Source organism: Salvelinus fontinalis, chromosome 16 (assembly GCF_029448725.1).
Source record: "Salvelinus fontinalis isolate EN_2023a chromosome 16, ASM2944872v1, whole genome shotgun sequence".
Classification (NCBI taxonomy): domain Eukaryota; kingdom Metazoa; phylum Chordata; class Actinopteri; order Salmoniformes; family Salmonidae; genus Salvelinus; species Salvelinus fontinalis.
This window is the reverse complement of record NC_074680.1, coordinates 8,064,482-8,077,849: the sequence shown is the minus strand read 5'-3', so window position 1 is coordinate 8,077,849 and position 13,368 is coordinate 8,064,482. Positions and strand designations below refer to the sequence as shown.

The 13,368-nt window shown below is 42.0% G+C and overlaps 1 protein-coding gene across 4 annotated transcripts in view; it reads left to right on the top strand.

Moving 5' to 3' along the window:
- The window catches only part of asap2a (ArfGAP with SH3 domain, ankyrin repeat and PH domain 2a), a 96,272-nt gene that overhangs the window by 34,031 nt on the left and 48,873 nt on the right, over positions 1–13,368 (top strand). For all 4 annotated transcript variants that reach the window (XM_055864287.1, XM_055864286.1, XM_055864289.1 and 1 more), the window contains exons 3-4: positions 6,923–7,068; positions 10,649–10,723. In XM_055864287.1, the coding sequence (XP_055720262.1) occupies positions 6,923–7,068; positions 10,649–10,723 (221 nt within the window). The remainder of the gene's footprint in view (positions 1–6,922; positions 7,069–10,648; positions 10,724–13,368) is intronic.

Genomic DNA, 13,368 nt, shown 5'->3' with positions numbered 1-13,368 from the left:
AGGTTGCTGTCATACCTTTTCAATAGACTGCCTATGCGGTAAGGAAAGCAATATGTCATTTTGTAATTTGGGTGAACGTTCCCTTTAACAAATCACATAGTAGGAACAGCACCGTCTAGTGGTCAGAACCTGGTAATATCAGGATGTAGGACCTAAACAACTTCAATGACTACTTTCTCTGAACAAGGGACAACACCCACCAAATTCACTGAGGAAACATTACATAGGATAAAGAAACAATATTCAGAGCCGTAGCTCCGTACTACTTGTATAAAAAAAAACTCAATTTAATTCAAAGGGCTTGATTGGCATGGGAAACATTTCTTTACATTGCCAAAGCAAGTGAAATAGACCAAGAAACAAAAGGGAAATAATCAAAAATGAATAGTAAACATTAACATCTCTGTCTCTGTCTCTGTCAATTCAAGGGGCTTTATTGGCATGGGAAACATATGTTAACATTGCCAAAGCAAGTGAAGTAGATCACAAATGGTGTTCGTTCTTCACTGGTTGACCTTTTCTTGTGGCAACAAATTTTGCTGCTGTGATGGCACACTGTGGTATTTCACCCAGTAGATATGGGAGTTTATCAAAATCAGGTTTGTTTTCAAATTCTTTGTGGATCTGTGTAATCTGAGGGAAATATGTGTCTCTATGGTCATACATTGGGCAGGAGGTTAGGAAGTGCAGCTCAGTTAACACCTCATTTTGAGGGCAGTGTGCACATAGCCTGTCTTCTCTTGAGAGCCAGGTCTGCCTACTGCGGCCTTTCTCAATAGCAAGGCTATGCTCACTGAGTCTGTACATAGTCAAAGCTTTCCTTAAGTTTGCGTCAGTCACAGTGGTCAGGTATTCAGCCACTGTGTTCTCTCTGTTTAGGGCCAAATAGAATTCTAGTTTGCTCTTTTTTTTGTTAATTACTTGACATTGGAAATAATTATCTTTTTGTTTTCTCATGATTTGTTTGGGTCTAACTGTGTTGCTGTCCTGGGGCATTGTGGGGTGTGTTTGGGTTCTCTAAAATCTTTTCTGTATTTTGATAATTAGCGGGTATCGGCCTAATTCTGCTCTGCATGCATTATTTGGTGTTCTACATTGTATACTGAGGATATTTTTGCAGAATTCTGCATGCAGAGTCTTAATTTGGTGTTTGTCCCATTTTGTGAATCTTGGTTGGTGAGCAGACCCCAAAACTCACAACCATAAAGGGCAATAGGTTCTATAACTGATTCAAGTATTTTTAGTCAGATCCTAATTGGTATGTTGTATTTTATGTTCCTTTCGATGGTATAGAATGCCCTTCTTGCCTTGTCTCTCAGATCGTTCACAGCTTTGTGGAAGTTACCTGTGGCGCTGATGTTTAGGCCAAGGTATGTATAGGTTTTTTTTGTGCTCTAGGGCAAAGGTGTCTAGATGGAATTTCTCTTTGTGGTCCTGGTGACTGGACCTTTTTTTGGTCTTACTGAGATTTACTGTCTGGGCCCAGGTCTGGCAGAATCTGTGCAGAAGATCTAGTTGCTGCTGTAGGCCCTCTGTGGTTGGTGACAGAAGCACCAGATCATTAGCGAACAGTAGACATTTGACTAAAGATTCTAGTAGGGTGAGGCCGGGTGCTGCAGACTTCTAGTGCCCTCGCCAATTTGTTGATATATCTGTTGAAGAGGGTGGGGCTTAAGTTGCATTCCTGTCTCACCCCACGGCCATGTGGGAAGAAATTTGTGTTTTTTTGCCTTTTTTAACCGCACACTTGTTTGTGTACATGGATTTTATAATGTCGTATGTTTTTCCCCCAACACCCCTTTCGACCACTTTGTATAGCAGACCTTCATGCCAAACTGAGTCGAAGGATTTTTTAAAATCAACAAAGCATGAGAAGACTTTGCCTTTGTTTTGGTTTGTTTGTCAATTAGGGTGTGCAGGGTGAATACATGGTCTGTCGTACGATAATTTTGTAAAAAGCCAATTTGACATTTGCTAAGTACATTGTTTTCACTCAGGAAATGTACGAGTCTGCTGTTAATGATAATGCAGAGGATTTTCCCAAGGTTGCTGTTGACGCATATCCCACGGTAGTTATTGGGGTCAAATTTGTCTCCACTTTTGTGGATTGGGGTGATCAGTCCTTAGTTCCAAATATTGGGGAAGATGCCAGAGCAAAGGATGATGTTAAAGAGTTTTAGTATAGCCAATTGGAATTTGTTGTCTGTATATTTGATAATTTCATTGAGGATACCATCAACACCACAGGCCTTTTTGGGTTGGAGGGTTTTTATTTTGTCCTGTAGTTCATTCAAGGTAATTGGAGAATCCAGTGGGTTCTGGTAGTCTTTAGTAGTTAATTCTAAGATTTGTATTTGATCATGTATATGTTTTTGCTGTTTGTTCTTTGTTCTTTGTTATAGAGCCAAAAATATTGGACAAGTGGTTGGACCCATGCATCTCCATTTTGGAAAGATAATTCTTTGTGTTTGTTTTCCAATTTTCCCAGAAGTGGTTATAGAGTCTATGGATTCTTCAATTACATTGCGCTGATTTCTGACGTGCTGTACCTTCTTTTTCCGTAGTGTATTTCGGTATTGTTTTAGTGATTCACCATAGTTCTCGAGGGAAGGTCTCTGGGTCGTCATGGCAACTCTCCCTGAACCCAACAAGTGCCTCAAATCCCAGTGTTCCTCTCCACCTCTGGTTTATTAGCTGTTAGCAGCACTTAATGAAGTGTGGGTCTGAGGCTAGGTGACATCTGTCAGGCCTGCTTTATGGACTTCCCTTTTGTTGCTTGAAGTGGTTGCTGGGTTTGATTAGTTGAATTGCCAACTTCCTGTTCCACACACACGCACAGGTGGCATCTCTCTCTCTCTTAGGTTTGACTCTCCTTTTTAAAAAATACCACACCCATATGTATTAGCTTTAGCCTTATTTTTAGAATCAACCTAACTAGATGTCGACCGATTATGATTTTTCAACGCCGATACCGATTTATTGGAGGGCCAAAAACGCCGATTCGATTTTTTTATTGTAATAATGACAATTACAACAATACTAAATGAACACTTATTTTAACTTAATATAATACATCAATAAAATAAATTTAGCCTCAAATAAATAATGAAACATGTTCAATTTGGTTTAAATAATGCAAAAACAAAGTGTTGGAGAAGAAAGTAAAAGTGCAATATGTGCCATGTAAGAAAGCTAACGTTTAAGTTCCTTGATCAGAACATGAGAACACATGAAAGCTGGTGGTTCCTTTTAACATGAGTCTTCAATATTCCCAGGTAAGAAGTTTTAGTTTGTAGTTATTATAGGAATTATAGGACTATTTCTCTCTATACGATTTGTATTTCATATACCTTTGACTATTGGATGTTCTTATAGGCACTTTAGTATTGTCAGTGTAACAGTACAGCTTCCATCCCTCTCCTCGCCCCTACCTGGGCTCGAACCAGGAACACATCGACAACAGCCACCCTCGAAGCAGCGTTACCCATGCAGAGCAAGGGGAACAACTACTCCAAGTCTCAGAGCGAGTGACATTTGAAACGCTATTAGCGCGCACCCCGCTAACTAGCTAGTCATTTCACATCGGTTACACCAGCCTGATCTCGGAAGTTGATAGGCTTGAAGTCATAAACAGCGCAATGCTTGAAGCATTGAGAAGAGCTGCTGGCAAAACACACGAAAGTGCTGTTTGAATGAATGCTTACGAGCCTGCTGGTGCCTACCATCGTTCAGTCAGACTGCTCTATCAAATCATAGACTTAATTATAACATAATAACACACAGAAATACGAGCCTTAGGTCATTAATATGGTCGAATCCGGAAACTTATCATCTCGAAAACAAAACACTTATTCTTTCAGTGAAATACGGAACCGTTCCGTATTTTATCTAATGGGTGGCATCCATAAGTCTAAATATTCCTGTTACATTGCACAACCTTCAATGTTATGTCATAATTACGTAAAATTCTGGCAAACTAGTTCGCAAAGAGCCAGGCAGCCCAAACTGTTGCATATACCCTGACTCTGCGTGCAATAAACGCAAGAGAAGTGACACAATTTCACCTGGTTAATATTGCCTGCTAACCTGGATTTCTTTTAGCTAAATATGTAGGTTTAAAAATATATACTTCTGTGTATTGATTTTAAGAAAGGCATTGATGTTTATGGTTAGGTACACGTTGGAGCAACGACAGTCCTTTTTCGCGAATGCGCACCGCATCGATTATATGCAACGCAGGACACGCTAGATAAACTAGTAATATTATAATATTACTGTAATATTACTGTAATATTATGTTTGTTTTTTATAAGATAAGTTTAATGCTAGCTAGCAACTTACCTTGGCTTCTTACTGCATTCGCATAACAGGCAGGCTCCTCGTGAGGCAGGTGGTTAGAGCGTTGCACTAGTTAACCTTAAGGTTGCAAGATTGAGTCCCCGAGCTGACAAGGTAAAAATCTGTCGTTCTGCCCCTGAACAAGGCAGTTAACCCACCGTTCCTAGGCCGTCATTGAACATAAGAATGTGTTCTTAACTGACCTGCCTAGTTAAATAATGGTGTAAAACGGCAAAATCGGCGTCCAAAAATACCGATTTCCGATTGTTATGAACACTTGAAATCGGCTCTAATTAATCGGCCATTCCGATTTAATCGGTCGACCTCTAAACCTAACTGTAACATGTACATTTTAGTCAATCAGCTAGCACATTAGGTTCTTTTGAAGTTGTGGGAATGTATGTTTTTGTTTTTCTATTGCTTCTGGGAACGAAGCCATGAGAAGAAGAAAATAATGAACACCTTTTTTCTCCTCAATTTCGTGATATCCAACTGGTAGTTAGTCTTGTCCCATCACTGCAACTCCCATATGGAATCGGGTGAGGCAAAGCTCGAGAGAATTGCATCCTCCGAAACACGACCATGCCAAGCCGCACTGCTTCTTGACACACTGATCGCTTAACCCGGAAGCCAACCGCACCAATGTGTCGGAGGAAACGCCGTACAACTGGCGACCGTGTCAGCGAGCATGCGGCCGGCCCGCCACAAGAAGTCGCTAGAGCGCGATGGGACAAGGACATCCCAGCTGGCCAAACCCTCCCCTAACCCGGACGATGCTGGGCCAATTGTACGCCGCCTCATGAGTCTCCTGTTTGCGGTCGGCTGCGCCACTCGGGAGGCCTCGGAAGTGAAATCTTCACCTGTTCTGGGAACATAAATGTTTAGATTGCAGGGAGAGTTTAGGTTCTGAGAACGTTTTTCTATGGTTCCCTGAAAGTTAATTTTGGGGTTTTAATGTTCTGAGATTGCCATGTTTTTTAACTCTTACAAACTGTGCATTTTTGTCTATTCAAACAGACCCCATTTCAAAGGAAACAAGCGATCATTATGATCAGGTGTGGCCAATTAGTGGGTGCGGCCAACACACCTGAACACACTCAACAAGATAGATGATAGAGTTTTGTTGATGCTGAGAACGGATGCATGTTTTTAAATAACATTCTTAGAAGTACAGAAATTCACACAGAAGAACGTTGTTTCTTAACGTTCTCTGAATAATTTGAGAAAATAACTTTAAATAGAACCTTAAGGAAACCTGTAGGAGACGTTATGGGAAGATTGTATGCAAAATAACCATTGGACAAACATGCTCTTAAAAAAAAAAAGAAGATAAATTTGGTTCTCAGAACGTTATGTGCTAGCTGGGTTACAATCAGGAAGTGCAAACTGTAACCAGTGACACTGTCAGTTTTAGCTATCGACTCCCAAAGTCTAATGAATGGAAACTTTCATGAGTAATTCTTCTTTCATCTCATTGTACGAGAGAGTTTGTGATACTCCGTCTGCACAATTGAACCCAGACAGTGTAACCATAGTTCCCCTTAACTGGGTGACGCCAGTCTCTCGCTCTTCCTCTTTCAAGGCCTTTGTTTTCCTCGTCCCCGCCACATGGCCGCTGCTCTGGAGTCACTCCAGTGTGACAACACAGGCTTGTGTCCCAAATGGGACCCTGTTCCTTATATAGTGCACTACTTTTGACCCATCCCCATTTGGGATGCAGACACAGTCTTCTCCAACTCTCTCTCTCTTCCTGTCCCATTGTATTCTTGTTTCCCAAAGACAATGCCAGAGAGATGGAGGGGGGGGGGGGGGTATTGAAGTGAATGGAATTCCACACACACTACACTGTTCACTCTAACCAAGGCCCCTATTTATTATTCATTGATTGCCATGTAAGGATCGGAAAAAGTGTGCACGTGCACATGTGTTATCCTGCTGAGATGGTCTGTGCGTATGTCCATCAGTGGTGTAAAGTACTTCAGTACAGATACCCAAAAAAAACTACTTCAGTAGTACTTTAAAGTATCTGTACTTGACTATTTATATACTTTTATTACTTTTACTTCACTACAATTCCTAAAGAAAATAATGTACTTTTTACTTCATACATTTCCCCTGACACCCAAAAGTATTTTGAATGCTTAGCAGGGCTGGAAAAGGGTCCAATTCACTCACATATCCCTGGTCATCCTGACTGCCTCTGATCTGGTGGACTCACTTAACAAACATGCTTCGTTTATTCATGATGTTGGAGTGTGCCCCTGGCTATCCGTTCATTTTTTTTTAAATAACGGTTTGCTTTATATAAGGAATTTGAAAATATTTTAAATTTTGATACTTAACTATATTTTATACCAAATACTTTTCAACTTTTACTCAAGTAGTATTTTACTGGGCGACTTTCACTTTTACTTGAGTCATTTTCTATTAAGGTATCTTTACTTTTACTCAAGTATTACAATTGGGTACTTCTTCCACCACTGATGTCTATACCCGAAGGACAGGCTTGGCAGAGTGATTGTTAAATTGCACACGGGCATGGTGCTGCCGTGTTCATCCCTTCTTCTTTCTCCTCTCCTTCCAGCCCATGTGGAGAATGAGGAGCAGTACACCCAGGCTCTGGAGAAGTTTGGGGAGAACTGTGTCTACAGGGACGACCCCGATCTGGGTTCTGCCTTCCTCAAGTTCTCGGTCTTCACCAAGGAGCTCACCGCCCTCTTCAAAAACCTGGTGAGAGGAAAGACTGAGATGAACCCAGTTTTGTTCTATTATGCACCTTCAAACTAACTATTTGTTCTGAATGATGAAAAGTCTACCAGCTTGAGGAATTTAGATTGAAATAAGTGTTATGATGCTGCCGAGAATCAAAGCCAGGAGATTAGCCATTCCGTCTTCTGACTCCAACATGGCAACCTAGTTCCAAACCTGGCAACCTAGTTCCATACCTGGCAACCCACGTGGTCAGTTCTTGAGACAACACATATTAAATCAACAGCGAATCCGCTCTCTGTGTAAATTGACATTGTTCTTGTGGTGAGGCAAAATCCTCTAGAATGACTCTGTCAGGTGTTTCTAATAAAGCTTTGGGGTTGTTTGAATCTATATTGAATTCAAAGTGGGGTCTCTGTAAATTGGATCCAGCAGGTATTTGGTCTTCAAGTAGCACTTTGGACGTTGTGATGGAAAACTGATCTACCCCAAAGGCCTCCGATTCCAGATAACATTCTGACCCCAGAGTATACGCACACAATTAGAGCGCGATGGAAATCTCTCCATGTCCCTAGGGTAGGAATTCCACACGCACACATATGCTTTTAATTCCACAGCAGATACAGTGCCTTCAGAAAGTACACTACATGACCAAAAGTATGTGGACACCTGCTCATTGATCATCTCATTCCAAAAACAAAGGCCATTTAGTATGGAGTTGGTCCCCCTTTTGCTGCTATAACAGCCTCCACTCTTCTGAGAAGACTTTCCACTGGATGTTGGAACATTGCTGCGGGGACTTGCTTCCATTCAGCCACAACCATTAGTGAGGTCGGGCAAGGTTGGGCGATTAGGCCTGGCTCGCAGTCGGCGTTCCAATTCATCCCAAAGGTGTTCGATGGGGTTGAGGTCAGGGCTCTGTGCAGGTCAGTCAAGTCTTCCACACCGATCTTGACAAACCATTTCTGTATGGACCTCGCTTTGTGCACGGGGGCATTGTCATGCTGAAACAGGAAAGGGCCTTCCCCAAACTGTTGCCACAAAGTTGGAAGCACAGAGTCATCTAGAATGTTATTGTATACTGTAGCGTTAATATTTCCCTTCACTGGAACCAAGGGGCCTAACCCAAACCATGAAAAACAGCCCCAGACCATTATTCCTCCTCCACCAAACTTTACAGTTGGTACTATGCTTTGGGGCAGGTAGTGTGCTCCTGGCATCTGCCAAAACCAGATTAGTCCGTCGGACTGCCAGATGGTGAAGCATGATTCATCACTCCAGAGAATGCGTTTCCACTGCTCCAGAGTCCAATGGCAGCGAGCTTTACACCACTCCAGCCGACGCTCGTGTGCGGCTGCTTGGACATGTAAACCCATTTCATGAAGCTCCAGACACACCGTTTTTGTGCTGACGTTGCTTCTATAGGCAGTTTGGAATTCGGTGAGCGTTGCAACCGAGGACTGATGATTTTTACGCGCTTCAGCACTCGGGGTCCCTTTGTGTGAGCTTGTGTGGCCTACCATTTCCGCGGCTGAGCCGTTGTTGCTCCTAGACGTTTCCACTTCACAAAAACAGCACTTACAGTTGACCGGAGCAGCTCTAGCAGGTCAGACATTTGACGAACTGACATCCTATGATGGTGCCACGTTGAAAGTCACTGAGCACTTCAGTAAGGCCATTCTACTGCCAATGTTTGTCTATGGAGATTGCATGGCGGTGTGCTCAATTTTATACACCTGTCAGCAACGGGTGTGGCTGAGATAGCCGAATCCACTAATTTGAAGGGGGTCTACATACTTCTGTATATATGATGTATTCACGCCCCTTGACTTTTTACACATTTTGCTGTGTTAATGCCTGAATTTAAAATGGATTAAATTGTAATTTTTTGTCACTGGCCTAGACACAATACCCCATAACGTCAAAGTGGAATTATGTTTTTGAAATTGACAAATTCATTAAAAAGGAAATGCTGAAATGTTTTGAGTTAGTAAGTATGCAACCCATTTGTTATGGCATGCCTACATAAGTTCAGGAGTAAATATGTGCTTAACAAGTCACATAATAAGTTGCATGGTCTCACTCTGTGTGTAATAATAGTGTGTAACATTATTTTTGAATGACTACCTCATCTCTGTACCCCACACATACAATTATCTGATAGGTCCCTCAGTCAATCAGTGAATTTCATACAAAGATTCAACCACAAAGCCCAGGGAGGTTTTCCAATGCCAAGCGAAGAAGGGCACCTATTGGGAGATGGGTAAAGATTTAAAAAAGCAGACATTGAATATCCCTTAGAGCATGGTGATGTTATTAATTACACTTTGGATGGTGTATCAATACGCCCAGTCACTACAAGGATACAGGCGTCGTTCCTAACTCAGGAAACCGCTCTGGGATTTCACCATGAGGCCAATGGTGACTTTAAAACAGTTACTGAGTTTAATGGCTGTGATAGGAGAAAACTGAGGATGGATCAACAACATTGTAGTTACTCCACAATACTAATTGATAGTGAAAAGGAAGCCTGTACAGAATAAAAATATTCCAAAACATGCATCCTGTTTGCAACAAGGCACTAAAGTAATACAGCAACAAATGTGGCAAAGCAATTCACTTTTTGTCCTGAATACAAAGTGTTATGTTTGGGTCAAATACAATACAACACATTACTAAGTACCACTCCATATTTTGAAGCATAGTGGTGGCTGCATCATGTTATGGGTCTACTTGTAATTGTTAAGGAATGGAGCTAAGCACAGGCAAAATCCTAAAGGAAAACCTGGTTCAGTCTGCTTTCCACTAGACACTGGGAGATGAATTCACCTTTCAGCAGGACAATAACCTAAAACACAAGGTCAAATCTACACTGAAGTTGCTTACCATAAGGACATTGAATGTTCCTGAGTGGTGGAGTTACAGTTTTGACTTAAAAGAGTAAATATATATATTTTATTTTTTAACTAGGCAAGTCCGTTAAGAACACATTCTTATTTTCAATGACAAACTACCCTGGCCAAACCAAGACGATGCTGTGCAATTTGTGCTCCGCCCTAGGAGACTCCCAATCACAGCCAGATGTGATACAGCCTAGATTCGAACCAGGGACTGTAGTGATGCCTACTTGCACTGAGATGCAGTGCCTTAGACCGCTGCGCCACTCGGGAGCACCTTAAATCTACTTGAAAATCTATGTGGGGGGTGCAGCAACTCTATATTAGAAAGGTGTTCCTAATGTTTGGTATAGTCAGTGTACGTCGCTATGATGCGGTCCTACACCATTTCCTGATTTTACAGACAGACCACTAGAAGTTCAATCATGGTGAAAATTGTTATTTGACCTACTGAGAGAACCTAGGATTTCACCAAATTGTCAGGAGTTTCATGATTTTTATTTCTGGGAGAAGATTATCACTTTAAGACACACCGTTGTAGAGTATACAGAGTGTCTGTACAAAGACATCAAAGACAGGCCCACACACACAACCAGCTAAGGTGAGTGCGTTTCAACAGCACGCATAATCTGTGGTTGTCACTATTCACCCATGGTCGCGTTAAACCCCTCTGACCTAGGCTTCTCTCCACTGTGTCCATTCAGTTCCAGAACATGAACAACATCATCACCTTCCCTCTGGACAGCCTGCTGAAAGGAGACCTGAAAGGAGTCAAAGGGGTGAGGAACACTATCCTTCATGGCTTTCTGTTACACTGTGTGGGGTGTTGGTTATTACAGGCAGAGATTAAAGTAGAGACGTCCATAAGGATTTGTTTAAAAGCTCTTCCATTACCCTACTACACTGTTGTAATTACTAGGTACTGTACATGTTTTGTAGCTGCTGGAGAACAGATAAGGTGTGTGTGTGTGTGTGTGTGTGTGTGTGTGTGTGTGTGTGTGTGTGTGTGTGTGTGTGTGTGTTGGGGGTGGAAACTATAAACGGCGCACCACTCTTGCACTAGACAACACCATAACTACACTCCGTCACACATTTAAAGTCTGGGACCAGCCCACATATTCTACTAGCTCCAGGATAAACCAGTCAGCCAGTGCGTGATGGTGCAGACAGCCTACTGCAGGAATGCAATCAGAATCTTGTTTATATCAATGGGAGGCCGGCCCCAGACAGCCCAGTCTGCCAGGCCTCTAATCCTATCAGCACTCATTACTGTCCTCTCTCGCGCTCGCTCGCTCAGAGTCTGGCTATCACATGGCTGCTCACTGTTGCCTCTTAAAATCTCCAAGGACTCTTGCTTTCTTTTTTTCTTCTCTTCCATGCCCCCTACCCCTCACCTTTGTAACTGTTGGCATCCACAGGCTACATCAGCCTAAACGAGTAGGCTTGTGCACAGAGTAGGGCTGACCCCAATTAGTCGACTGGTCTATTGTTTGGTTGTTAGGCTGTTGGTCGATCAAGATTGTTTTAGTCGATTAGTAACGTAAATATATAATCATTTGCGCACATCTCAATTAACTAATCCAAAGCCAATTCATGCTTCATCCGAAAATGTGGTCAGAGGCTCCATTTGGAGGGTGTGACGCAATAGCAGAGCCTTCAAAGGCATGCAGAGGACAATTCGAGCTCCGTTCCACATCACAATGCGGAGGGACAATGCGGAGGGCTCTGTATAGCTCCACATTGACATGATTGGTTGACGGTAGGTGGGGGCGGTACATCCTGTATAAACACAAACTCACTTCCTTGACAACAGCCCTGCTCTGCAAAGCACACGAAGTATGAATGCCCTGATTTCTGCTGGGGCCATATCACCAGAAACGCTGCACGGCTGATGCAGACGTCAGATTGACCATGCGCTGAGATGCACTTCCAGAATGCTCTCTTTCCCATCAATTTGTGCACATTCCTTGTTTCATAACTTCATTGTGTGAATTGTTTGCGTTTGATTGTTAGTGTATATCAATTCCCCATTACATTTATCAGCAGTACTACATTTACCCGTTAATTCCTATCATTTCTAATCTACAATGTTTGTTACTTTGGTTAAGGTAATTTATTTGGATGCGTTCAGTAATATTCTTCCAGTCTTCCAGTTGTCATTGTCAGAGTGGACACATTGTTAGCAGAGCGCACCACCTATGCTACACTAGTGAGAAACAAGATTTGGTTTATTTCATTCCATTTACGAGTTTTGTCAATTTAGTCACTGTCTTTTGATTTAGAGAGCTCCTGTCAATGTTGAGTAAGGACACGCACGCATAGAAGTAGGCCTATAGGCTACCTGGTCTGCGCGCAAATGTATTCATTTGGGGCGGCAGGTAGCCTAGTGGTTAGAGCGTTGGATTTATAACCTGAAAGGTTGCAAGATTGAATCCCCGAGATGACAAGGTAAAAATCTGTTGTTCTGCCCCTGAACAAGGCAGTTAACCCACTGTTCCTAGGCCGTCATTGTAAATAAGACTTTGTTCTTAACTGACTTGCCTAGTTAAATAAAGGTACAAAATATAAATGTGCCAATTTGGGGATCTGATAGTATTTCTGATTGGCTTAACACGCCACCACTAATGACCTGTGGAGCTTCTCAAAGTAATGTGTTCTTCACCTCAAACAACAAGCAAACAAAGTCTGTTTTTACATCCATTGAGAATGACAATAGTTCCTCAATGTATTTGAAATATCTTTCCAGCTTTCTCCCTCTCAATAACCACTCAGTGTGAATGGGGAAAATGTCATGCTCTGATCCAGTGGAAACCTGATTACTTCTTATCAGTGCTTGACTTGGACTGAAATAGGTTCCGGTAATCATTTTGGGTGCTGGTACTTTTTATATATAGGTGCAGGAGTGCCACAATACTTTTGAGCTAATATTCTATAAGAGGAACAGGAGCTCAAGCAGTAGAACATTTGAGGTGCCGGTACTCAGCTCCTGTGAGTTCCTGCCCAGGTCAAGCACTGCCTCTTATCCATTGTGCAAATATTATACAGCTGTGTCTGTCTCAAGCTCACTCGCACAGGAAACTCTTGAGGGCCCAGAATATTTTATACAGTGTTGAAAGTTCCTTAGTGCTAGCTTCAGTCCTGACCCAAGTTAATAGTTGATACAATGTTTAAAGTTTGTTGCAGACAGGTCATGTGTAGCCAATATGATTTATAGAATATTTCTATTTATCAGGATATTTTCTACCTGCAGGCTGCAATGTTTTTTTCGTTGGTTTTATGTATGCTGTGTTTCCATGGCAATAGAAGTTACTTTTTAGGTTTGTGTCATTTAGATTTGGATAGAATTTTGATGAAACACTTGACAATGATTTGGAGATATGAAGACATTATAAATGAAATGAAACAGTTTCATGAAAAATGTGCA